The sequence below is a fragment of the Polypterus senegalus genome, chromosome 1, assembly GCF_016835505.1.
Source record: "Polypterus senegalus isolate Bchr_013 chromosome 1, ASM1683550v1, whole genome shotgun sequence".
Classification (NCBI taxonomy): domain Eukaryota; kingdom Metazoa; phylum Chordata; class Cladistia; order Polypteriformes; family Polypteridae; genus Polypterus; species Polypterus senegalus.
The window spans coordinates 331,601,025-331,626,701 of record NC_053154.1 but is presented as its reverse complement, the minus strand read 5'-3'; the positions used below and the strand labels follow the sequence as shown (position 1 = coordinate 331,626,701).

Genomic DNA, 25,677 nt, shown 5'->3' with positions numbered 1-25,677 from the left:
CCCCAATCCGTCCACCGACTTCATAGGAAGAGTCCCCAGAGTCACATGAATGTCACCACTAAGGTCAGTAAACTTCTCAAGGAGGCTGACACACTGCTGTGCCTAAGAGGTCATCCAAGACCCTCGCAAGCTTAGACCCTCAGACTCCTCGTTCAGTCCCTCGAGTGCCCCCATCAGAGCCTCCATTGAAATATGCAAAAGAACTTTAAAAACAACAAGGTAATAAAACATTAAAGCCGAAGGGACAGATAAATAAGATATCCTGTACCTCAACGCGGCCCCTCTAAGACGTCCTGGTAGAGCACTGTGAGGGTCCCCCAGTTGAGGTGTGGATGTTTACAGGGGGACGCTGTCTCTTGTTTTGTGAAATCCCATCCGTGTTGCGACAGAGAAGCTGGGACTGCAGTGGCATCAGGTAAACCCCTGGCATTGGACCCACCTGTGATGGAGGTTATGCCAATGTAGTTTGCTCACCGTGATCCATTTACAGACCTGAGACCCTGACCAGTAAGGCTAAAAGAGTCACTTGTATGTCGGGACCGTCATTGGCACAACTTATAAAATCTCCAGAGACCCCCATCTCCTCCTTGCTGATCCCAAGGCCCACCTGGCTCATATGTGGTCGGCACCCCATCCAAGTCTTGCTGGTTTTCTGTTAGCAGTTGTGTTCTCTCTTATCAGGTGGGACGTCGCTACGGGGCGTCTGTAGAACGTTATGCGCTGTCTTTGTTCACAGATATTTTATTTGGGTTTTGAGGGGAAACTCATATCTGGTTGGGGGATTCTATTTGGATGGTAGCTTGGAGCCTGGCAGTGGCCTTCATATAATAAATCAATAAGTGGGCGTCACCTTCTGGTGGGCACGTGAATCTCTCTCTGCTAGGCATTTAGCGACTTTCTGTCTTCTTTATGCTTTTACTAACCTTCTGGCTTTCCTGCAGTTAAAGAGCCAGTGTGTGTGGATGGGCAGCGGGGTGCCATGCGGCCCGGGCAGACGCTGGTGGAGCACACGGCTGATGGTGTCTGCTTCATAACCGAGTGCACCAGCAACGTAGACCCCATCACCGGCTTCCACAAGGTCCAAGTGAGCCACACCAACTGTTCTGGCCAGTGTCAGCCGGTAAGTGCCATTCCAGTCGGTCGCGTTTGTGGCATTCATGGAGCCATTAAAAGGGTGTCCCTGCCATGGTGGGTTAGACTTGAATACACAAATGGGGGTTCTGAACATCCAAAGTCCACCTCAAGAGAAGGATTTAGGAGTCATGGTGGGCTTGACACTATCATGTCAGGTTATATAGCGCCTTGATGTGTGGAGTACAAGTCACAGGAGGTGACGCTCAAGGTTTATAACACACTGGTGAGGCCTCATCTGGAGTCCTGGGTGCAGTTTGGGTCTCCAGGCTACAAAAAGGACATAGCAGTGCTGGATGGATGGATAGACAGAGTGAAAGGCACTATATAATAGATAGATATGATCAACTATTCGTGAGCTCTATCTGTAGACATTAAGAATTTGACAGAATGACGTGTGCGATACAAGTCACAGGAGGTGACGCTCAAGCTTTATAACTCACTGGTGAGGCCTCATCTGGAGTACTGGGGGCAGTTTGGGTCTCCATTAAGACATAGCAGCACAAGAGAAGGTCCAGAGAAGAGCGACGAGGCTGATTCAGGGCTACAGGGGATGAGTGATGAGTGAAGATTGAAATAGCTGAGCCTTTACAGTCTAAACAGAAGAAAATGTAATGTAATGAAATGTAAAGTATGACACGTAGGAAGTCAAAATGTGAGGTTTGAATACACAATGGGTGTTCTGAACATCCAAAGTCCACCTCAAGAGAAGGATTTAGGAGTCATGGTGGGCTTGACACTATCAACTGCCATACAGAAGCCATTAACAGAATGTCAGGTTATATAGCGCCTTGATGTGTGGAGTACAAGTCACAGGAGGTGACGCTCAAGCTTTATAACACACTGGTGAGGCCTCATCTGGAGTCCTGGGGGCAGTTTGGGTCTCCAGGCTACAAAAAGGACATAGCAGTGCTGGAGAAAGTCCAGAGACTCGGCTCATTCCAGGGCTACAGTGGACGAGTTAGGAGGAAAGATTAACAGAGCTGAGCCTTTACAGGAGATGAAGAGGAGACCTGACTGAAGGGTTTAATTTGATGAAGGCTATTAGTCCAGTGGACCGATGATGTGGATGCATGGAGTCCAAGTCCATGGAGGTTCTGCTCAAGCTTTATGAGGCACTGGTGAGGAGTCATCTGGAGTCCCTTGTGCAGTTTTGGTTTCCATAAAGACATAGCAGCACTAGAGAAGGTCCAGAGAAGAGCAACGAGGCTGATTAATGGACGTACGGGTTATGAGGAAAGATTCAAAGAGCTGAGCCTTTACAGGAGATGAAGAGGAGACCTGAGTGACATCTTTAAGATGATGAAGGGAATTGGTGCAGTGGATCAAGACAATGACTTTGAAATGAGGTCATCAAGAACATGGGGACACAGTTGGACACTCGTTAAGGTTGAATTTCACACAAACAGTAGGAAGAGGACCACAGGGACATGGAGTAAGTGCCCAGGTAGTATGGTGGGCCGGAGGACTTTAGGGACCCTGAAAACTCGACTGGATGTTATTTTGGAGGAGTTAGGATGAAGGCCTGCATGGCCTCTTCTTGTCCAGATTGTTCTAATGTGCTAGAAACGAGTAAGTAAACGTCTCCCATTCAGCTGCGTCCAGACTCTGAAAGTTGGAGCATTTCCATTTGTATCGATACGTCGGTGAAGGCTCACTTAGCACATTTTTATTTCTTAAATATTTCTGTAGCAGTGAGTCCTATTTGAAATAACCAATAATAGGAAGCAACTACATGTGTTAGGGGTGTGAGGGACAGTCGGGACCCTGGCCTAAATGGGACAGGGGCACACAATTCACTACATGGCAGCCCTGCCCCCTGAGTAGCAGCAGCACCACGGATTCCCACAGGGCATCATGGGAGTTGGAGTTCCTTGTCTCAGCCCTGTTGGGTCCTATGGGTGCCTCCAAGGGTGTGCTGTGGGGACTCTGTGGGGCTTCGGCCTTACCTGGCAGTCCACCGGGGCCAAGCCTTGGGAATTCTGGGAGTCCTTAAAAGGAGCTGCCTGCCAGAACTCAGAGGGCCAGAGTGGGGAGGAGAAGTGGAGGAGGCAGCGACCATGACAGAGAGCGGGAGACAAAGACCAAGGCAGAGACTTACAGTGGTCTTGTATTGTGCTTTGTAACTGTGTGACTGTGGTGGGAAAGGCTTACCTGAAGGCTTCAGCGATGACCGCTCGTGTGACATGTCCCACCTAGACCTGCAGCTTTGCTTATCTCTTATCGGTAGCCGCCAAGCTTCAATCAGAAGAGGAGGACAGACAATGACATCTTCTTCTTCATCTTCTTCTCTCTTTCTCTTTGTCTTTGTCTCCTAGAATCAGGTGTATGAAGCCCCACGTCACCCCGGCCTCTGCTGTGGCGTCTGCAGGAACGTCTCTTGTATTTCCCACACGGACAATGGGACTGCTGCTCTTGTCAAGGTGGGAAAGTGGAAGCCTTTGTTTCTTTTCTAATTGTAGAGCAGATAGAAAGTTCTGGATGGTGTCCTATTGCTTGTTGTGGTGGGCATTCCCAGAGTCATCCGTGTCCATCCACAACGGACAGAAGGGGCTCGTATCCTGGTGCTTCTGTCATATCGTCACTCGGTGTCTGCTTCATGAGGTTCACACAAACGGTTACCTGCTCCTCCAATGTGCCAGTCATCCAAGTGCACCTCAGAGCAGAGAGCATGCCAACCTACTCCAGACGTTTAGTTGTCTGCTGACCAGAAGTTACAATGGGCAAGGTGCCAGTCACTGTTGGGCACCCCATAAAGAGCCACCTCCCTGGGGGTTTTCACACACTGCAGAGTTTATGGAGGACAGGTGGAGAAACCAAAAGCAATTCAGTAAGAGCGAGGGGTCAGAGGGACTGGCAGAACACAAAGAGCACCCAGGGCCACCTCCGCGGGCACGTAGGGTCAGACAGTCAGGAGATCAAGGCGAGCTCAGCTCCTGTCAGCGAAGCTTCGGCGGACTTAGGGGGTCTCCATGATGACAATGGGGTGTCTGCTGTGCCAGGGTGGGCTTAGAATTTATCAATGAAGAATACGGTCATACAGGCTGCTGTTGAAATCATAATGGCCTCTCAGTACCAACCGGGCACCATCTGAATGCCACAGCACAACTCAGCGTTGTATCCGAGTACCAAGGTGGGCGAGGAGAGGCAGGGTGTGGCACTTTGGTGTTTCGTTTGTGAGACGACTCGCCTAAGGAAGGTTTGTTACAAGCACAGTGTCTTTCTTTTTTAAAGAGTAACATCAAATGTTTTGTTCTGAGATTTCTCAGCTTAGGAAAACAAAAGCTTTGAGGCGAGTCTGTTCTGCTCACTGATGATGGCACTCGCCGTGTCGGTTGGCACACATGCAAGTTAGAATTTCACTGAACACGCAACAGAAAGCCCCTCTAAAGCGCAGAGCTGCACTTTAATAGCAGAGGGCCCCCTAGTGGGTGATATAGTCAGCTGGAATTGCATTATGACTTTAGTTTAATGGCAGTCTGCCCCCTAGTGGCTGAGGTTATTATCTGTAATTACAGTACAAGACTTTACTTTGATTACAGCGCGTCCACTAATGGCCAAGGTTACCAACTGTAAGTGCGGTCCAAGCCTTTGCCTTAATGAAGGTGAACCTCTTGATGGCAGTCTGCCCCCTAGTGGTACGGCGTGTATAGTGCTTGGCTGTACGTTGTGCCAGTGTGCCCTCTAGTGGCTGGGGGGTAAAGCGTCTAAAGCACACGACTGCACCTAAGCGGACGTTCATCCCCTGGTGGCCTTACAGCACAAGCCTTTACCTTAATGGAAGTGTGCCCCCTAGTGGCCACAGCTGTAATTAGAGCACAAAGCTGTACCTCAATGGCTGATTTAACTCACAAAGTGATGTGAGGCCTCCAGAAACAGCCAGGGGAGCGGGTCTGATCCCACCAGCCTGCCCAGCAGGCGGTTCACCAGAAGGCAGCTTAGGTTCTACTTCAAAAAACACTCAAAATGCCCCCACGAGGGGCAAAGACAACAAAAAAACTTTAAAAAAAGAAGGAAAAGAACAGGAAAAAATACCACAAAATAATCCACAGGAATAAAATAATAAGTAAACAGGATGTGCCTCACAGGCACTCCAAAGCAAACGAGTCCCAGTATGAAATCCCTAAGAAAATCCAAGTGGCAAAAGCAGAAATCGAAATCCAAGAAAATACAACACTCCCAAAGCCCATTCAAAAATGAACCGCACCGGACTCAGGGTGGTGCCTTTATGGTGATGGACAGGTGGCCACGCCTCTCGGGGGATCCACCCACAGAATAAGAGAAAGATAAGAGACCCGCACAGCATATATAGATGTGACATGATGACTCAACAGAATAAAGTTACCAGATAACATACAATTAGATAAATAACTGAACAAATATAAAATAAAAATATAAAGGAAAACAATGAACAATAATGCAAAACGAAGAAAGAAGACAAAAAGAAACTCCTTAAACATACTGGCTTGCCCATAACAGCCCCCTAGTGGCTGAAGTTGTCAGTGCTACTGACAACATAAGACTGCACTGTAATGGCAGTGTGCCCCCTAGTGGTCAAGGTAATGGTCTGCAATGCTATCTGTAATAAGCACCACGCCAATGGCAGATCTCTGTAACCCACGTTCTGAGATATTCAGGTAAGGAAGACAAAATTTCTTCTCACTCAGCATTGCACCAGAGTGTGGGTGGTGATGTGCTGCATGTTACTTAAAACAGAGACTGAAGAATTTCACTGGACAATATTCCCCCTATACACCTATTATATAGCGCCTTTCACACCTACTTGCCTCTCTCTCTCTCTTACTATTCATGGCACCACACAGTAGCAACATGTTGCGTGTTGATCAGCACATGCAAGTATAAAGGGGAGTAAAGGACCCCCTGACAATACAAAGCACAAGGCTGCACCTCAGCAGCAGTGCTCCCCCTAGTGGCTGAGGTTATGGCCTCTAAAAAAGGAAGACGGGAGTTTTGAGGTCAGGTGATTCTAGTCCCTGATAATGGAACCGGGCAGTGGGGCATGCAGGTAAGAATTTCAGTGGACCCCATGATGTACATGGGACACTAGGGACCCTGTGAATGGATGAGCATGTGTGTCTCTCTGTGCTTTTCTTTTCATTCACTGTGCGCCACCTCAAGTTCTTTCCGTTCCCCGATGTTTGTCCAGGAGAGCCCCTTTGAGATGGCATTCAGCAGAAAAGTCCACAAGAACTGTATGATGCTTTGGAGTCTTGATGGATCAAAATCCCTAAAGGACGCCTGCAGTGCCCAATAGACTCCAATGACTGCAGGACGTCCCAGAGAAGTGAACCTGATAAAGCAGACAGTGAGTGAGCTCCACCATAAAGGAGACCACCATTAATAAAGCAGCAGATGCAGAACTGAATTATGGGAACAGACGGACAGACTATCTATCTATCTATCTATCTATCTATCTATCTATCTATCTACCTATCTATCTATTATACTGTATAGTGCCTTTCACTCCATCTATCTATCTATCTTATATAGCACCTTTCACTTTATCTATCTATCTATCTATCTATCTATCTATCTATCTATCTATCTATCATATAGTGCCTTTCATATTTATTTATTTATTTATTTATTTATTTATTCATTTATTTGTCTTTCTCCTAGCCTGGTGCATCGTGGGTAAGCAGCTGCATCAAGTACGATTGTGTGGATACGCAGTCTGGACCGACCCTCATCAGCTACCCGGTCAGCTGTCCCCCCTTCAACGAGAGCGAGTGCACCAAGGTCAGCAACTGCCACCTTTGTCTCCACCTGTCACATGTGATTGAATGAGTGGGGACGAGTCCACCAAGGGTTGCAGCATCGACACCTTCACATTAAATTTGCTGGAAACCCTCCGACAGCCGGGCCTGCCCCAAACGGTGTCCACAGGCTTCTACCTCTTCACGGAGGTGGGCTTGCTGATCCCCCGTCAATGGAGCAGCTGAATGTGAGGGTCCCGACGCTGTCCTAGAAGGTGCTGATGACCTTTTCGTCTCCGATCCAACTTAAGCGCATCATGAGCTGCATTTCCCTGCGAGTCCCACAAGTTAGAAGTGGTCAGACTTTACTTTATATAGCGCCTTTCAGGGGGCAGCATTAGAACGGGCAGACAGAAAACTGCAGTCCAAGAAGTGCGTTCAGCTCAGTTAGTGTTCATATAGCGCCTTTCACTGAGTGCTGTAATGAGGTCACAGGTGGAGGCAAAGACAAACTTCACAGACCACCGACTACATAAAAGAGGCTCAGAGCAGTTCAAACACATAGAAAAACAAATCGATTCACGTAAGTGGGGTCCGGCATTGAATCCCAGGGGGCTGAGTTTGGGTTTTTGATGCTGATCAGTGGAATAAGACCCCTTAATGTACAATAAGTCAAAGTGGTCTAAATTAATTCCAAGTAATACGCAGAGTAATTGATGGATTTAGCAGGTGGCAGCTGTGCCCGTCTGGCATCTGTGTGCTCAGGTCTCTCTCAGTCAGCCTGTCATTCCTAAGAATTCCATCTGAATACTCAGAAATTGCTTCTGAAGTTTTGTTTGCCTGACGACGATACGAGAAGACCCCCACATGTGAAATACCCTTCCAGACTTCTCGTTAAGAATATTGTGATGTCAAGCTCTTTGGGGGTCCCCCCTCCCTATTTTTGGCCCTCACTTTTAGCTCATTTTGTGCAGAAAGTTACCAGTAGAGGTCTTGACTAAAAGTGAGCAGGGGTCTTGACTTTAGGCAGGTGCCAGGGGTCACCCCTAATGAGAGAGGAGAGGTTGGGGGCAGCACTGATACAGCGTGTTGGCGCACCACCTCCGGATCCCAATTTAGGACCCAAGTGCAGCGGGTGACACCTCAGCACCACCCTGAAACAGATTATTTTTTTTTTATAGTGGCTGAAGTGCCAGTCCTGCCACCAACCTCTTAGTTCTCCCTGTCAGCTGGGGGACTTGCGTGCAGATTAACGTCACCCAGGGTGACAGCAACTGTGGGTCAAGGGCCCAACAGAGTGGAATCACTCCTGGCATATGCAGGATTCAAACTGGCAACCTTCTGATTGCTGGCACAGATCCCTGGCCTCAGGACCACCACTCTGGTGTAGGGTGGGATATGGGGGTCGCAAAACTTTAAAAAATGGGGGTCTCTAATATCAACATGTGGATTGGCGTTTCATGTTGTTCTGAGGTTGCTGATGACGAATCGGATCGTATTTTTGGTATTTGATTCTTCACCCGGTGGTCCTCGCCCTCTAAGTGCCACCGCCAGAAGGCTCCAAGTGACAGATTTCAAACCTAAGCATGTGGGGTGTCGTTTCTGACTATTTCAAGGTCACGGATGATGAATTTGATGTCATTTTTGATTGTTGACCTTTTACTAGCCCACTTTATGGACCCCCCCTCATAGGTGACAAAGACAACTTTCTATTGTGACTTTAAACATTTCAACTGCCACCCGGATTTTAACATTTCAAATGTCGGACGCCGCTGTTTTTGTTCTTTGTGCACTTCCACCTCGTGACATTTCTTATGAATGCCCTGAATGAGGGTGAATTACGCCAATTCTGCTCCCACTCTCTCTGGTATCCCGGTGGTCCCAAGTGAACCACCGTTGTCAAGATTGGATTGAGGGCAGAACTCTGACCGCTCGGCCACTCCAGGACATTCACCTTATTGTTTTGATGCCAGTCCCGTGCAGCTCTGCCCCTGTGCCCGTCGTCGTCTTCATCCAAGTGTCAGACTTCCTCAGGTTTTGCTGCCTTCCTTTTTCTCTCCCAAGACTTGCAGAGGGCCTGCTGCAGAGAAGCATCCATACATCCCGATTGTGTCACCGTCACACTTCACGGTGGGCGTGCCACGCTTGTGATAAAGTGCAGTTTGGCCAGAAGGCTCCATTGTGTCCTCATCAGACCGCTGCCCCTTCTCCCAGCTGCTGTCAGAGCCCCCAATATGCTTTCAGCTCCTCAGCGACCAGTGAAGCTGATGGGCCCAGATGGTGCCTGCCCAGTCCCACCAGTGTCCTTCACTGTAGCTTCTGACTCCTTCAGACTTCTCAGGGGTCTCTTGGTGGTCTCCCTCCTTTGTCATCTTCTGCCCCAGCAGATGCCCAGCTCTGCCCCACTCTTTCCATTTCACCCTGATTGACCTAACTGGATATTGGGGGGCTTGGGGGACTTGGGGGGCTTTTCTGACCTCCATCCCCCTGACTTGTGCTTGTCACAGAGTTGCTTGTTGTGTTCCTGTGTCTTCATAGCGTAGGTGAGACCACCATACTGACTCGGACTCTACCAGGTAAATCATCTGAAACTCCATTGATGGGACTTATACGAGCAGCCACCTGCCCCGGTGCTGATTTAGGGGGCGAAATACTTAGGGGCTGTGGTGGGCTGGCGCCCTGCCCGGGGTTTGTTCCTGCCGCACACCCTGTGTTGGCTCCAGCAGACCCCCGTGACCCTGTAGTTAGGATATAGCGGGTTGGATAATGGATGGATGGAATACTTAGGGGGATCAGTTCTATTTGTCATTAATCGAGACCACTTTGGCGTCTAAGGGTCTTTCTCTGTCCACCAACATCAAACAAACCAAATGAGATCCAGTGGTGGGGTCCGTCCTGGAGACCTCGGCCGACTGTGCAGTCAGTCTGTGCTGACCGATGACCGAATACCCCCCTCTTTGGGACTCTGGGGCTCCTTTACCTGCTCACACTTCTCAATGGCGGGTGGGAAACGCTTCTCTTCACACGAGACGCTCGTCTGTCTGTCTGTCCAGACCTAAAATGCCCCAAAAGAAGGAGCTCCGCCCCCTCCCAGTCCTCCTGCACTCTCCGTCCAATCAGGAGCAGCTACAATGTGAACACTGTAAAGCAGTGTCAAAATAAAAGTCCGAACCCTGTTTCACGTCAAGGGGCTTCGTGGTCACACCACCCATACACCGCATTGCAGCCTACGGTGACACAAAATAACAGGACCACCGTGGAACATAGGCAGGGGACAAGTGTGAGACCGGTGAAGAACACAACTACACTATAAACAGTGTGGGCGCTAGGGGGTCACTGTTGCCCCTTAAACACACCAGGCAGACCCACAGGACACTGGGTAGAAGATGCACTTCATTTATTTCTTTGTTCTTCTTTATCAGTGCCCCCCAAGTACCAGAGCCACCAATATCACAATACTTTTCAATCTCCTCCTCACCTCCCAGCCAGCTTCGTCCACCTCCACGCGACTCACAGCAGCCCCTTATATATAACGGTGTGACCCGGAAGTGCTTTTGTTCTTCTGATCATGTGACCTGCCAGGACTTCCAGGTCAGATTGAGAATTCCAGTTTTTATTCAGCCCAGAGGTACTTTGGGGCTTCCGCTCCTGTGACCTTCTAGTGCTTCTGGGCCAGGCGAGCACTTTGCCATCCCATCTTTGTCTCACAGCATCCCCTGGTGGCACCCATGGTACCCAGCAGGGCTGTTTAAGTGAACTCCACGTCCCATTGTGCCCTGCGCTACAGTCCAGGGAAGCTGCCATCTAGCGTCCTGCAGTGTCCTCCATCCTTCCACTCTTTGGCCATCTGTTACAACAAGTAAATAAAGAAATAAATAAAGAGTTACGTTAACAGACTGTCATAGTTTAAAGACCCCAAAGACAAACCCCCATAACATAAAGAAGTACATTAATGCAGACGCGAGCCTCCAAACAGACGGCCGCTTCCACAAATGCGGACTCCCGGCAGGAAGAGGCGGGTCCAGGCAGGCGGATACAGGAAGTGACGTCACGGGTGTTAAAGCCTTCAATCTTGTGAAAGGGTATCCGTGAACAGCGCCCCCTTGTGTTGTGGCAGGAAATGATTATTATCTGTGCCTTTCAGCTGCCCTCCCAATGTGCACACGGATGACAATAGTAATAAATAATGAATAACGAAAACGACAAGAGTGACAAATGTGACAAATGGAATGAATATTAATAAGCTACTAGGAGCAGATGTGAGGGCAGGGGGGCCGGCACAGAGATCAGGGGGTAGAAGGTGTAGCAGAATATTCCAGAACTGTTTCAGATGTGCCAGATGGAAGTGGGACAAAGAGGCTGTGAGACCCCACACTGGAAGGCGGGCCCGAGTGGCTCTCTTTGCTTCTGCTCGCCGTTTCACACGCGCAATGTGTCCGGCGAGGTCATTAAACGGCCGATATTCCGTCCCCCCAGCGTTCGTCAACATTAAAGTACCACGTGCATTTATTATCACGCTTAATGCTGAGCTCATCCTCTTCACGTCATCGGGCACCTCTTGCACGTCCCTTTGCCCAATTCCACAACCAGGTGGCACCATGCCAGTCATTCCCAGGTGGGCCTCGCTCTCAGTGTTATTGTCTCAGTGTCCTCGCCGATGTTTGTTGTCTTCACGGCTGACCCCCCTGGACGTGTCCCACTGACTCTTTCTTGCTTCCTCGCAGATTGGCGGGACCCTCGTCAACTACATGGATGGCTGTTGCAAAACCTGTGAGTACTGAACCTCCTGCTCTTGAAACCCCCCATAGTGACCGTGTAGTGTGACGGTGGCCTAGACTTAGCGTGCCAATAGCAAGTATGCATTTCAAAAGTCTCTCTTTGTTCATTCATTGGCATTTCTGGTGACATTCAACGTCCTCGTTGAGATTTGAGCAAAGCCTACAAGGAAAGGTTCAACGGGGGTCTCCTGCCAGGTGTGAGGGGGTCTGTATGCTTTAACACGTATTCAGATGTGCAAATTTACAGCACCTAGTGGTTGAATAATGGAATTACATGACTGGGAGGGACAGGACCAGTCGATGCCCCGGGCACCAGCAGAGCTTCAACACCAGGAGTCATGAAGTGCGGCCCACCACCATCTACACTGGGTAAGCAAGTCACAGAAGGAGCAGACCATCAGCCCTGAAGTGGAGTCGGGAAGTCTTCAGACCCCCAAAAACTACCCCCCCAACTATTGCCCCCTTTATTATGCTGTAGGTTTATGGACAAGTTTGCCATTTCTGGTCCGTAACCAGTAGGGGGCGTCACCGAGGACACAAACCCCATTCCCAAAATTACCCAACATGGTCACAGCTTCAAATAATGGATTTTTAATTCCACCCGCACTCTGCACTGTGCAGCACAACCAGTAAGCAGACAAACAAAAAGCTTTTTCCTCTTCAGTTGAGCGCCACCTGCAGCCCCCCGTCTCCGACTCCCCGAGGTAAGACAGTGGGATCCTTTTGTCCTGGACCTGGAATGGCTCCCGGTGACCCAAAATGACTTGTGGAGTTGTTAAAGAAGCAGAGCAGGGCAGTCATTCTCAAATAGCACCCCCTTGTGGCACACTGGGACCCCAGCAGGGTTGCCCTTCTGGACTCCAGTTCCCATGAATCCTTGCAGCTGTCCAAGCTGGGACACCTCCAGCGGACCACTCTGGGGGTAGGAACTGCTCCTATCCTCTGGCTTCTGCTTGTCTATCCCCCTGGCACCTTCCGTCTTGTCCAGAGGGCATCCGTCACCCAGCTGGGATGTCCGTCTCTCCTCCTTGGCACTCACAGCTCATCAGTCTCCACTCGGTGACCCACAATGACAATGTGAAAACGTGAAACCAGAACGGGTGGCAAAGTGAAATCTCTCCTTCCTAGAAGTATTCAGACCACTGGGACTGTGGCACTCCACGTTGGGCTTGGGTGCCTCCTGTTTGCTTTAAATCTCCTTGAGATGTTTCTAGAATGTGGTGGGAGTCCACTTGTGACACACTGAGGTGATTGGGTATCATTTAGAAAGACACATGTGGACCTGTGGACAGAAGGCCCCACAATTCACACCACACGTCCTGATAAACCCCAAGCCATGATGCCCAAGGAACTCTCTGTAGACCCCCAGGGTCAAACAGTGGTGAGGCACAGATCAGAGCAAGGGGGCATACGGGGAGAGTGGTGGCATGTTGATTAGCGCATGTTGGTAACGATTTCACAGGACACTGTACAAGTGACAGTAAGGACTCCATTCATTCACATAACAGTCGGTGCCCACCAGAGCAGCGCGCCACGTTTTCCTCCCACCTCTGCTGAGATGGCTGTGGTGGTCGAGACCCCTGGCTGAGTCTGTTCTTGCTCTCATCTGCTAATCGCTTGCTAATCAGTTCCATTATTCAGCCACTAGGTGGCATGAGTGCAGGTGCCACCGCCTCCACTTGGCACCGAGAAGTGTCAATGTGGGCAGAGTGGTGGCACAAATGGTTTATAAGTGTGTGTGTCCACTGACTGGTGAGGGGGTGGCCCGGCTTTAACATGACCCCTCTCAGCAGACCCTCCTTAAACAGTTGAACCAAAGGCCAGCTGCTTTTTGACGCGTGTCACTGGGGTAACCTGTAATGTTGACTGTCTGCTCTGTTTGTCTGTTTCCTTTTGTGTCAAACTTACACCTGATCAACGTGTCACAATCTCACCAGGTACTGGACTGTCCCTCTTCCCATTCCCAGTTAGCCCAGTGCCTCCAACAGTTAGCTCTAACTGTGACAAAGGTACCAGCTCCTGGATCTTGGTGACAAAATAAAAGGCTAGCCAGCACCATTGTTGATTTCCAACAATGTACTCCCTTTTAGGGGGCTCAGGACCAGGGCACACTTCTAAAAGGCCATCTTTTTGATCCTTGTGGGTTTTCACACGTGAGCCACTGGTACGGGATAATGTCGGTGACAATGACACAGCCACAGCTGCTTCTCGGTTTTGCACTGTCTGGGCAGTGCATTGTTGTTTGCCAACAATGTACTGTTGGTAGTGGCCAAGTAGAGGGCACCTTAGTGGGGCTGCATGTGCACTCTTAGTGTCTGGGGGCTCGACTCTGCTAACAGGTGACATGGCACACTTCCTCCCGCCAGCTGGCGCACTGTGCCTGGCATATGCTGGGAGCCCACGGGCAGGGCTTTGGGGGGGGGTTGAATAGGTCTACAGATGAGAGGGCAGTCCAACTGGATATTTCTACCCCTCAGTGTTTGGGGGCTGCCACACCACTCTGTCTGACTTCCTGAGGAGTGTGAAGGAGCAGAGGGACAGCTGGGACAGGAGATGAAGGGGGGTCAAGGATATCAAGGTGGGTGTAATGTAAGCATGAAGCGGAGCTGAGGTCACCCAAATGAGCCACTGGGCCTCCGCTACGCTGCCAGACCCCTCACTTTCGTCACCTTTTGTCACTGCCGCCTTTCAGTTTGCTTTTCCTTACGTCGACCAACACTCAGCACTCCAGAATGAGAGAGCGAAGACGGGATTTTCGGAATTCTTGCAAGTTCCACGAAAGCTGAAAGCCGAAGGAGGGTCCCGTTCTGCTGCCCATCGTCGAGGTGTTTCTACATCTTGTTTGGGGCCCACCTGAGCTCATTTCAGCTGATGGGACCCATCGGAAAAGTCGCATGTCGTCTTTAGAAGGTGCCACTGCTGTCATGAACTGTGTGTGGAGCTTAGGGGCAGGAAGTGTGTGGAGGTCCAGATCTGGAGACAATGGCGGAAAGAACACAATGACCTCCACAGTCCTTTAATGAACGACTGAGCGGTCGGGACAGAAGGGGCTAACAGAGGTGACCGAGGACCTCATGGATGAGCTCCAGTGTGGAGTTGGAAGAAATGTTCAGAAGGACGGCCATCACTGTCACATTCCATGGAAGCGCATGTTGAGTTTGAACAAAGGTGGACCCTCACACGGTGAGGAAGATGATTCTCTGGTCTGACGTAACCCGGACTGAACTGTCTGACCGCGTATGGAGGAAACCTGGCACCATCTGTGTGATGCCACTCCAGCAGGTGACGTATGGTGACATCAGGGTCCAGGAGGCCACTCAGGGTGGAGCAGAATGAAGTCCACAGATGTCATTAATGAAAACCTGCTGTGGACCTCTGACTGGGCCCGAGGATCTCCATCCTACAGGATGAAGTACATATAAGACAGGAGGGGCTAAGGACAGCACTGGGAATGTCCCTAAGTGGCCCACCTTACACAGCATGAAGCACAAACCCTGAGGACCTTTAAGGAAAATCTGCCTGAGCTACCAGGACAGCTTAGCTGTGGTGGTCTCCTCCCATTTGCCACATCTCTTACGTTCTTCTTCTTACATCCCAATGTAACAAATCAGGAAGACCCTGAAAAGAGGTGTCCACCAGGGGTCTCTGTCCATCCCGACCAAACTTGAGACCACCTGCAGAGAAAAGCACAAACATCCTTCAATCCAGGTGTGTGACGCTTGTGATGTCGGACCCCCTGAAGACACCAGGCTGGAGGAGGAGGAAGAGGAGGTCTGAGTACTCGTGTCGATGTGAGCTTTCAGTTTTTTTGCATTTTCGATGCGTTTTCCAACATCCCTGAACTCCTAAACTTCTGTCTTCATGTCGTCAGTCTGAGGGACTGAATGGGGTCGGAGGAAAAGAAAAGAAATTGAAATGATTTTAGCAAATTAACAAAATGTGTCAAAAGTGAAGGGGCCTGAAGACGTGCTGAAGACCCTTCAACAAAAGCAAGGCGAGAGCCCAGACTTGTAGCCATCGAGCTGAAATCTCAAGTCCCCTGAGCGTATGACGAGGACGAAACCGCAACACCTGCCTGGAGCCCACAAGTTGGCATGAACGTGGATTGGCAGGGCGAAGCTTTGAGGTAACGACTTCAGTTTGTCACTTCCAGACACCTGGTGGTGACTGCGCCTCTGGGGGGGGACGTGTGCCTTGTCACCAACTGTCAAATAGTGGCTAACACCTGCAGTGCCGTGTGTGTCCTCGTGTGTGTGTGTGTGTGTCTTTGATGGACTAACAGGGCCCTGGGGGTCTTTATAACGCATCTTCTGTGCAGGAGACATTCGAGTCACATGGAGCACGATGACAGCCACATTTCAGGTCCCAAAGTAGTTGGGTGTCATCCAACCGGGCAGAGGAGTAAAAGACATGTTACCGCACTCTGCACATGTGACAAGAATGACAGTGATGTCCCTGTAAGTTGTGACAATTCAAAACCGTCACGTTATTGCTCCAAAGTCCATTGTTTAAAAACTGGAGCCCCTGCAGGCTTATTAATGGAGGGAATCGCAGAGGTGCTTACAACGAGAAACGAGAAGACCGTCACACAGAACGGCCCGACAAAAACGAACACGAGCAGACAACGCTGAAGATGAAACGCAAACAGAAATCAAGCAGGACAATGCGGGCCTCTGAAGGAGGAGCAGCAGGCCAGACGTCACCTGCCTTTCATGTTCGTTAAACGTGAATCCCAATCATCTCAAGATAAAGTAGGAAAAAAAAAACAAAAAAAAAAACGGGAATCGCGAGCGCAGATTAGAGACCACGTCCAGCCCACCGCGTTGTCCCCGCCCACAAGGTGTTCCACGACAGAGACATACAGGTGTGAGGCATTTTTGTCCATTACTTCACTCCACAGCAGCGCCACTCGCAATATGGCGGCGACATTGACGTACGATGCTGCTGGTCATGCGGCGTCTAGTACTTCTATGTCTATGTTCTATGATGTCACCTGAAAATGAAATCTTTTAAAACACGCCCTCCAGAGTCGGTCACGTTCATAAACGCAGAGTCAACGAGTTTCCCGGAAACGATCTCGCACTCTGATTGGCTCGTGCTTACAGGGGGGAGGGGGTGAACGGAACTCTCTGATTAGATTCTCCTCATTTCATTCTCTGATTGGCTGCCTGGTACGAAAGAAAAGCAGGGCGGCAATCGAAGAGTTGTTTCTCATGGCGCTCGCTGTGCTGTTTACCCGCGTGCCTTTTGTAAAGCTGGAGGGCTGCAGATGAGTGAAACACTCGATTTCGTACGTACAGTCGCTGCACTTTCGTGATAAAACCTGTGGCCAGCGGTGAAAAATTCAGTGTGCCGTGAAAAATCTGATTGGAAACAACACAGTTGACGGCAGCCTGGTATCAACGTCTGTAGCGTTAACTTAATCCGCTTGGTAAGGAGGAGCAAAAGTAACAGGACGGGAGTGGAAAGGACAGGGAAGACGGAGTCCCGGATGCACAGTGACGCTCCAAACGCCCCTTTATTTATTTAGGTAGGCATCGGATTTCTCTACTGCCTGAGGTTAGTCTCATGTTGGGGCTTTGTGCCCACCCACGCCATAACCAATCATCCAAGGGGGAGGAACGAAAGCTTTCGATTCGTCCAAAATCCTGATCTCCAGTTTTTGACGGATCTCGACGTTTTAGGGTCCCCCTGATGCCGAAAACCTCCATGATGGGTGCGTGTCTGTCTATGTGGGTGTCACAGGTTTTTGAGGACAGTCAAGAACTAAAACAGCAAACTGGAAACCTCAGCCTGTGATGAGATGACGATGTGCTGATTAGTTTATCAGCGGCGGTGGTCCTGGAGGGCCGCAATGGCTACAGGTTTTTGTTTCTTAGCGAGAAGTTAATTACTGCTGATGAAGCTCTTATTCCTCAAGTGACATTTTGATGCTTCATTTCAGTGGTCCCGCTCGTTAAGGTTCCCCACCCTCGATCTTAAAGAGCTCCATTCACTGTTTTAATGGCTCCTTATTAACAATAAGATGACAAAGCAGCCAGCAGTTCTCCAGCTAACTTGTTTCCCTTTACATCCACGTGTGTTCATCCTGCACTGCTGGATTTAATAAAACACTTAGAAGAAAAGTGTGAGAGAGTGAAAATTATCATTCTAGGCTTCAAATCATTTAGATGATATCCTTGGAAAGGAAAAAATCTACAAGAAACTAACATGGCAGACTAACAAGCCATAAAATCAAATGAGGTCTGACATTGGCAAGAATTGGTTTCTAATTAGGCAATTGGTTGGAATGAAAACCTGCAGCCACTGCAGCCCTCCAGGACCGACACTGCCCACCCCTGCGCTACAAGAACACTCAAATACAGGGAATTGTGCAATGAGTTATGAATTCTTCTCGTCAGTTAGGGTTAGGGTTAGGTCACTTTATGATCAGGAGCATCAGGTCAGGTCAAGTTGGGGTGCCTGCACTGGTACAAAACAGCTCTTGATCCTAGTTGGTGACCCCCTGGCAGACACGTGGTCCAGTCCCACCCACCGAAAATGACCCGCTTTCTGCCACAGCCCGCTGTTACATGGGGATCCCCTTGGCCCGGTCCTCAACAATGAGGGTCCTGTGCGCCGGATCACCCTCAGGTAATCACGCCACATGGCCATAGTGCCGTAACTGACGCTCCCTCACAATGCAGGACTCCATGAGAAACACAAAGTCAGACCAGCGGCCCCCTGAACCCTCCAAAGAGGCACACACGAGGGAGTGCAGTCTTCATCTCAGGTCACTGGAGAGCGTCCATGTCTCACAAAAGGGGAGTACCAGGACTCGAAAGACTCAGACCACCCCTTTCCAGTGACCTCATGACCGCTCCCCCCCCACCCATGCTCTCCCAGTCAGTGTATTGACTTAATGAGAAGAGTCACCGGACACATGAATGTCACTGCTGAGGTAAGTAAACCTCTCGACGATCACCAGAGTGGTAAATGTTGAATGAAATGTTATCGAGTAATTCGGGTGACTTGGTTCCCGGGTGTGAAGCCGACTGACGTTCACGTGTAGGAGGCGCTCCGATTGCCGTGGCCGCAGCTCATAACCAATCATCTCGCGAATGAACAGAGAGAGGAAACTCGTTTTCTTACGTGTCGCTTTGTTTTTGTTTAACGACAAGGTGACTGTCACCAGCTCTGTCAGCTGTCACCTTCACCTGTAATCAGTCCGTGCACGTACCTGCGCCGAGGCTCCCTAAAGAATGTCAGCGCCGTGAACGCGCTCTGAGAGTCCCGCCCGCGCTTGCTAGTCTTGGCAGCACATAACGCCCCAGCGGGAGTCGGATGTTCACGGCGCACGCAGCGTTTAGTTTTTCACTAGGAGTTTATCCGCAAGCCCAGTGTAGGCGAAGGTCCACGTCATGCTCGTTTTCCGAAATTTCAGTACGGAAATGGATCCTTTTGGAAATGATGCGCAAACTCCGGTATTTTTGTTTCAAAAATTAAAGTGAATTCCAATTCAAATTAAAAACTCCACTTTGAAATGGAAACACCGTAGTGTGGATGTCGCCTGTGTTTCCATTTCTGAATGACAGTGATCGCGGTCCACACTGGCGTTTTCACATCGCTTATGAAAGTCACAAAATGCGTACGTGTGGCCGCTGTTTGCCCGCACTGGCCGCGTGCGCAGCGGAGCAGAAATCCTTGAGGGGACGGCAGCGTCGCCAGCCCGGGTGTTTATCACAAAACTGTTTGTCCTTTCTGTACGCTTACAGCATTCAAACTGCACAACAAGCGCCACGGAAGACAACACCGCTATGTCCGTTATGTGCGATGACGGTTCTCTTCCAGTCAGAAAATGAGTCGTTGTAATGAGCTGGAGCCAATCAGGCAATAGACGCTCGATAGGCACGGGCCAATCGGAGCGCAGTTAGAGTCTGCGTTTTCAACAGGTTATGGTTCGGCCCATCCACATCGCAATGGCGAGCCGGCGTTGTGAGAATTGCGCGCGTTTTCAAAAGTCGCCACTTTCGGGGGTTAAAAATGCTGGGGCAGAGCGGACGGAAGGTAAAACGAGAGAATAATTAAGTCGGAGTCGTTAAAGAAAAACGTAGTCACGTGGACGTAGCCTGAAAGATGAAGCAGCCTACTGCACAGGCACATAAAGGGGCGGGGGGTAAGAATTGTATGATGTGTTGCCTAGCGACAAAAGATAAACGGGGTGTGGCTCAGGCAAAAATGTTACAAAAGGCCACCGGCGCACCGATCCTGTCCTCCTAAGTTCTCCAGCATGACGTCAAGTCCCTCGGGTTCTACTGACCACCGCACGTATTCCACACGTCTCCGGTTCTTAGTGTGAAGAAAAACATTTTTAACACTTGTACAAAATCAAAAAAAATGTTAAAAACACACACACGCTAAAAACACGAGTGTGCATGTGAGAGGATCTTTGGTCTCCAACCCCAGAAATGAAGCTGTAATAATTTTTAGAGACCAAAGCAAAAACGGAATTCATAAGCCTGGAAGAAAGGGGCGGAGTCTGCATGAGGATCCCAGCCAATGAAAACAGGCCATCGTAATCCAGAAACGGCACCCCACCCTGTCATCTCCTGAGGGATCCTGAACCCGGGGCCGTCTTAACAGCACTATAGGGGCAAAGCAGTGCACTGGGACCCCTACCTACACAACCACTCAGCAAGTCACAACATACATAGACTAGCATGGGACCCCCGGGGGTAATTGCCCAGCGTGCCCATGCGTTAAGACAGCCCTGCCTGAACTGTTTGAATGCATGCCAACCCAGAGTGCACCAGGGGGTGACAAAGCCCCACTGGTTCTCTGGGCTGCTTGTCTTTACTCCACCCTCAAGGCTAGTTGATGCCAGCTCTGCCATCTTTGTTACACTGTCTCCCAATATTGCAGGTAAAGAAGATGGGAAGTCATGCCAGAAGGTCACAGTCCGGATGACAATCCGAAAAAACGACTGCCGGAGCAACCGACCTGTGAGTTCTTCTGCATGTGTCTGCCCTGCCCGTCCACTTCGGACGTAGAGTGGTCGTGATGTGATGTGATGCCAGAGTTGCTTTTCTTGTGTTTCAGGTGAACATCGTGTCGTGTGACGGCAAGTGCCCGTCTGCCAGCATCTACAACTACAACATCAACACCTACGCCAGGTTCTGCAAGTGCTGCCGGGAGATCGGCCTCCAGAGGCGCTCGGTGCAGCTCTACTGCAGCAGCAATGCCACCTGGGTGTCCTACTCCATCCAGGAGCCCACCGACTGCGCGTGCCAATGGTCGTAAGCCGGAGACGGTGAGAGGTGCCAGGAGCCCACGGGGTTCTGTTCCTCGGGTGGCCGAGAGAGAAGAGAACCGCCTTACACGAGAAAGGATCACACGCCATCCTCTGTGTGACTGGATGGACATTCCAAAGTGGACAGCGGTCAGCGTGTATTTAACGGAAAGACGTGTATCTAAATAAATATTTGAAAATAAACGTGGACGGACGAAAACTAACATACCTAATGTAGACAGCGCTTATCTAACATCTTCTAGATGTGCCTGCCATCTTTACGCCCTGCTCATTCGGTGCCCTCGCGCTAAGCCTCTCTGTGTTGCCAGTTATGACACTTCACTAAAAGAGGACGGGCTCTCCCTTTGTATTTCTTTATTGTATTCTGCCATCCCACAGATGTGCGTTTGGATGACAAAACTTGAGAGGTCAAATGCAGAAGAGCATGGCATGGCATAACGGACCTCCACTCTTACTGCAATGGCAGATGTGGCCAGTGGCTCCCCGGGCACCTCTCTTCAGCAATTGTCACAGTGACTGAGACCTGCTAAGCCTGTCGGGAGGTGACAATGACAGAAGAAGACACAGTGAGAGTGTCTGTGCTGCGGTAATAACACTCGGGGCAACCTGGGGGATGACATTCATGGGAACTCCGCTGTCAAGGTCTGTGTGTGTGTGTGTGTGTGTGTGTCCTGCGTGTGACAGAAGAGTGACAGACATCCATTACCCGGCAACTCAGATGTTCTGTGTCTTTTAAAATAAAAGAAGTGAGAATAGAACTGACTGTTTACTGCTGTGGCTTCCTTTGGCGACACCGATGAGTGGCTTTGCACTTTGTTCTACCGAGGAATGAATCGTGGCAGGTGGGCAATGACAGATCGGAAGATGGGACTAATCAGAAGTGGGCCACAGCAGAAAGGTAAGCCCACCTTACGTCAGAGCTTAAGGCCATCGGTCAGACGGGAAATCTGACAGTCACAAATGTCACGTGAACGTCGCATGAAGTCAAACCATTTGGAGAAAACTCTGTCTGTCTGCCTGCCTGTCTGTCTGTCCGTATGTCTGTCTTTCTGTTTCTCTGTTTCTGTGTCTGTCTGTCTGTCTGTCTGTCTGTCTGTCTGTTTGTCTGCCTGTCTGTTTATCTGTTTGTCTGTTTCTCTGTTTCTGTGTCTGTCTGTCTGCCTGTCTGTTTCTCTGTCTGTCTTCCTGCTTGTCTGTCTGCCTGTCTGCCTGTCTGTCTGCCTGTTTGTCTGTCTGTTTCTCTATCTGTCTGTTTGTCTGTCTGTCTGTCGGCCTGCTTGTCTGCGTGTCTGCCTGTTTGTTTCTCTGTTTCTGTGTCTGTCTGTCTGTCTGTCTGTCTGTCTGCTTGCCTGTCTGTCTGTCTGTTTGTTTCTCTGTTTCTCTGTCTGCCTGTCTGTCTGTTCCTTATACAGTCCCACACCTTTTGACTGATTGTGACCACATTTTGAACAGTTACTCCATAGGACCAAACAGACAAGAAGGCCAAACTTTTGTCCCTGGGGGTCCCATTGTTTGTTTTTTTTTCTTCTCTAGTTTGCAGACCAGCGCCACCTGCTGGCTCAGGACAAGTGAAACATCCCAACAGCCTGAAGTCAGACAAACAAACATTTTATTCCTAACCCGGAGAAGGTGGCGCACGTGTAATTTAAAATGGGGTATCGTGGGCTTTTGCAGGGGTCACTGGGTGAGGCTCGATCAAGTGTGGAAGTTCAGGGCAGTCAGATGGTCTTTGTTTCACTCCCGCTTTGTGGCCTTTTCTTCATGATTTAAGCCCCCGCCAGCTGCCCACCTTGAACTAAGAGGGCGTGTCAGACATGGCATCATTCCTCGGTTACCACGAGTCTCAAACCCAATCTGATCTCAGAAAACCCAAACCTCGACTCCCGAGAGCAGAGCCAGTGTGGAGGGTGGATGGCACAGCTGGCAGTAACAACTGGCTCTCCATTTTAAAGAGTTCCAAACCCTTCAAGCTTTGCTTTCTTTCCTTATGCCATTCTACAAATACACCCGGGCCACAGTATGAAATAAAAACATAAAAAGTACGAGCAGCTCAGCCTGACATTTTTCTGGTTGAATTGCTTTTTGAACAACAAGATGCTCCTTCAATACGTTTGCTTTGATTCGGCAAACCTTCAGTCGCAGTTTTGTGTGTTTGCCCGGCACCAGGACACGCTGCCAGTCTGAAGGGGGAAACGTGAAACGAGCAGAAAGCCGAACCCCAATGCCAGTGCTGTCTCTCATCTGTCCACAAACCTCAACCTGAGAACCGCAGCTAGGAAAGTCCAAGACCCGGAGGTCCACCCCTTGAAGGTCGCTTGTCTTTGAAAATCCACAAATGCGGATAACGACGTCACTCCCATTGTCACTGTCAACACGTCGTGACAATGCCAGCATTCTGGAAAACACAAGCAAGTGAGCCAAAAAGTGACCGACCTGCACAATCGAGACAAATAAACAGCAGTGTCACCTCTCTGCGAATGTCACAGCGTGAGGGTCACAGCAGGAGTTCATGTGGCAGGAACCGAAGCTAAGAATCCACTGAACACGATCCTCGACCTCAGACAGAGCGACACTGGCACCAGCCACTCAGATACGGGCACATAACTGGCTGTGGCTCCTGGAGGAGCGGAACGCAACCAGCGGGTGTCCTGCGTGACGTCATCGGCGTCCTCTGACGATTACAGTGCATGTGAATCACCTCGACTCGCTTCACTTCCCATTCAGGTCACTTCAAACTCAAACTATCAACATCGACAAACGAGGAATTGATCAAAAACCACAACGCAGTGGCATCGGTTCAACTCCCATTTCACTTCTGGGCATACGTGACCAGCACACCCAACGCCACCACTCGGCACGAACCTCACGCTGTGCAAAATAACGACACTTAAGTGATGAGCTGAGCGTCGGTGCACACGTCTCTGTGTGAGTGTGACGACCAAATGAGGCAAAAGTGCAAAGTGTGGCACCTGTGTGGTAAACCTGAAGTCGGGAGCTGAAATCCCACTTCTGACACCAAGTGAGCACGTGCAAGTCGGTAAAAAAAAGAAAAAGAAAGAAAAGAAATGGAAAAAATGATACCTCAGATGTTGTAAATTTATAATATAGAGACCAATAGATAAATGGAGGGATGAAAGGCACTATATGATAGATAGAGTGAAAGGCACTATATAAAAGATAGATAGATAGAGTGAAAGGCAATATATAATAGATAGATAGATAGATAGTTACAGTGGGATGCAAAAGTTTGGTCAACCTTGTTAATAGTCATTATTTTCCTGTATAAATCGTTGGTTGATGTCAGTTAAATCTATCGTATAGGAGACACACACAGTGAGATTTGAGAAGTGAAATGAAGTTTATTGGATTTACAGAAAGTGTGCAATAATTGTTCAAACAAAATCAGGCAGGTGCATAAATGTGGGCACCACAAAAAAGAAATGAAATCAATATTTAGTAGATCCGCCTTTTGCAGAAATTCCAGCCTCTAAACGCTTCCTGTAGGTTCCAATGAGAGTCTGGATTGTGGTTGAAGGTATTTTGGACCATTCCTCTTTACAAAACATCTCTAGTTCATTCAGGTTTGATGGCTTCCGAGCATGGACAGCTCTCTTTAACTCACACCACAGATTTTCAATTCTATTCAGGTCTGGGGACTGAGATGGCCATTCCAGAACGTTGTACTTGTTCCTCTGCATGAATGCCTTAGTGGATTTTGAGCAGTGTTTCGGGTTGTTGTCTTGTTGAAAGATCCAGCCCGGCGCAGCTTCAGCTTTGTCACTGATTCCTGGACATTGGTCTCCAGAATCTGCTGATACTGAGTGGAATCCATGCGTCCCTCAACTTTGACAAGATTCCCAGTCCCTGCACTGGCCACACAGCCCACAGCATGATGGAACCACCACCATATTTTACTGTAGGTAGCAGGTGTTTTTCTTGGAATGCTGTGTTCTTTTTCCTCCATGCATAACGCCCTTGTTATGCCCAAATAACTCCATTTTAGTTTCATCAGTCCACAGCACCTTATTCCAAAATGAAGCTGGCTTGTCCAAATGTGCTTGAGCAGACCTCAAGCGGCTCTGTTTGTGCTTCCTCTTCATCACTCTCGCATACAGCATCTCCTTGTGTAAAGTGCGCGAATGGTTGAACGATGCACAGTGACTCCATCTGCTGCAAGATGATGTTGTAGGTCTTTGGTGCTGGTCTGTGGGTTGACTCTGACTGTTCTCACCATTCGTCGCTTCTGTCTATCTGAAATCTTTCTTGGTCTGCCACTTCGAGCCTTAACTTGAACTGAGCCTGTGGTCTTCCATTTCCTCAATATGTTCCTAACTGTGGAAACAGACAGCTTCAATCTCTGGGACAGCTTTCTGTATCCTTCCCTAAACCATGATGGTGAACAATCTTTGTCTTCAGGTCATTTGAGAGTTGTTTTGTGACCCCCATGTTGCTACTCTTCAGAGAAACTTACAATGGACCCCCTTAAATATTCGGATTCACCTGTGTATGTAGGTCAGGGGTCACTGAGCTTACCAAGCCAATTGGAGTTCCAATAATTAGTTCTAAAAGTTTGGGAATCAATAAAATGACAACGGTGCCCAAATTTATGCACCTGCCTGATTTTGTTTGAACAATTATTGCACACTTTCTGTAAATCCAATAAACTTCATTTCACTTCTCAAATATCACTGTGTGTGTCTCCTATATGATAGATTTAACTGACATTTTTTATCGTAACAACCAACGATTTATACAGGAAAAT

General features: G+C 49.3%; 1 protein-coding gene across 1 annotated transcript in view; it reads left to right on the top strand.

Annotated features, from left to right (window-relative positions):
- The window catches only part of otog (otogelin), a 231,377-nt gene extending 209,716 nt beyond the window's left edge, over positions 1-21,661 (top strand). The window contains exons 48-53 of the mRNA XM_039740451.1: positions 942-1,120; positions 3,450-3,554; positions 6,772-6,891; positions 11,573-11,618; positions 20,528-20,607; positions 20,705-21,661. Coding sequence (XP_039596385.1) covers positions 942-1,120; positions 3,450-3,554; positions 6,772-6,891; positions 11,573-11,618; positions 20,528-20,607; positions 20,705-20,905 — 731 coding nt within the window. The 3' untranslated portion in view covers positions 20,906-21,661. The remainder of the gene's footprint in view (positions 1-941; positions 1,121-3,449; positions 3,555-6,771; positions 6,892-11,572; positions 11,619-20,527; positions 20,608-20,704) is intronic.
- Positions 21,662-25,677: the final 4,016 nt, after the last annotated feature.